This window comes from Pundamilia nyererei, unplaced genomic scaffold, assembly GCF_000239375.1.
Source record: "Pundamilia nyererei isolate P.nyererei 1_Seehausen unplaced genomic scaffold, PunNye1.0 scaffold01738, whole genome shotgun sequence".
Taxonomy (NCBI): Eukaryota; Metazoa; Chordata; class Actinopteri; order Cichliformes; family Cichlidae; genus Pundamilia; species Pundamilia nyererei.
Genome location: NW_005189139.1, coordinates 1 through 1,172, shown reverse-complemented (window position 1 = coordinate 1,172; position 1,172 = coordinate 1). Strand labels below are relative to the sequence as shown.

The following is a 1,172-nucleotide window of genomic DNA, read 5'->3' as shown; positions in this document are numbered from 1 at the left end:
CAACGAGCTAACGGGGCTGTACAGGGAGGAGACAGCTTCATCATCATCATCATCACAGGGGAGAAGAGACGCACGGAGAGTTTTGTGAGCGGAAACATCACTGCAGTCAGTTTGACAAAGAAAAACACAACCGCTCCAAGTTTTAAATGAACGCTGATGAAACTCTGCAGAGCTGCAGAGCGAGGTCATGATAACCATCCACACAGATCCGGCTTCCCTCCACCCAAGTCTGAGGAAAATAACAACAGCATAAAACTTGCACTTCTTTTTATTGCAGTACAAACTTCTTAAAGTACATTTCAAAAGAACAAAGAAAACAACATGAACATACAGAAATGATGAAGATCACAAGGAGACTGAGCTGCCTGGGTTTGTGCTCTCTGTGTGCTAACAGCTGTTTATATTGTTTTAAACCAATTAGACATACAATAACATTACATATGCTTTAAACCATTCATGCTACTTATGAATGTGAAGCCGTGTTAGCGTCTGGCAGAAACACGAGGACGTCATCAGTATATAATGAGATAATTATTATTAATATTATGTTTTTTTTTAAATTTTGAAATCTGGAAAAGACCATAACACTGTAAAAAGAAGATGGCAGACATGCTGTTATCTGACAGGTTAATCAAGCCTGAGCGTCTCACCTGCAGCGAAGTGCAGCGGCGTGGATTTCCGGCCCGCCGTGTCTCTGCTGTTCACGTTCTCGGCCGTCACCAGTTTCCGAACCCGCTCCAGGTCTCCGCTCCGACAGGCCTCGAACAGCTCCCTGTGGCCCTCACCGGTACCCGGCTCTGCCACCTCCACCACCACGGGCCCCGGAGACACGGCTCCGCCCCCGAGACCCGACACTCCTGAACATCTCCAGCCAGATGACATGGGCGGAAGAGAGCGGCCTCTTCCCAGTTTCAAGCTGCTAGTTCCTGAGAGTTTGGATTGCGAGCAGCAAACGGACGGACCCCAGAACCTCGCAGCCACCGAGGCCATGCAGCACGACGAGTCCTGGTACCTGAAAGGCCCCAAACCCAGGAAACCATGAAGAACTGCTTCAGCGTCTGTGCAGCAGATGGAGTTAGAATTAATAAACACAACCAAGAAGCTGAGAAATCTTTTTCTGTCACGACTTCACCGGTTTTACTTTAAAATGGCCTGTATTTACTGTATATAGC

General features: G+C 47.5%; 1 protein-coding gene across 1 annotated transcript in view; it reads right to left on the bottom strand.

Moving 5' to 3' along the window:
* Nucleotides 1-1,156, bottom strand: part of LOC102195013 (tankyrase-2-like) — an 8,455-nt gene extending 7,299 nt beyond the window's left edge. The window contains exon 1 of the mRNA XM_013908162.1: nucleotides 651-1,156. Within this exon, the coding sequence (XP_013763616.1) occupies nucleotides 651-990 (340 nt within the window). The 5' untranslated portion in view covers nucleotides 991-1,156. The remainder of the gene's footprint in view (nucleotides 1-650) is intronic.
* Nucleotides 1,157-1,172: the final 16 nt, after the last annotated feature.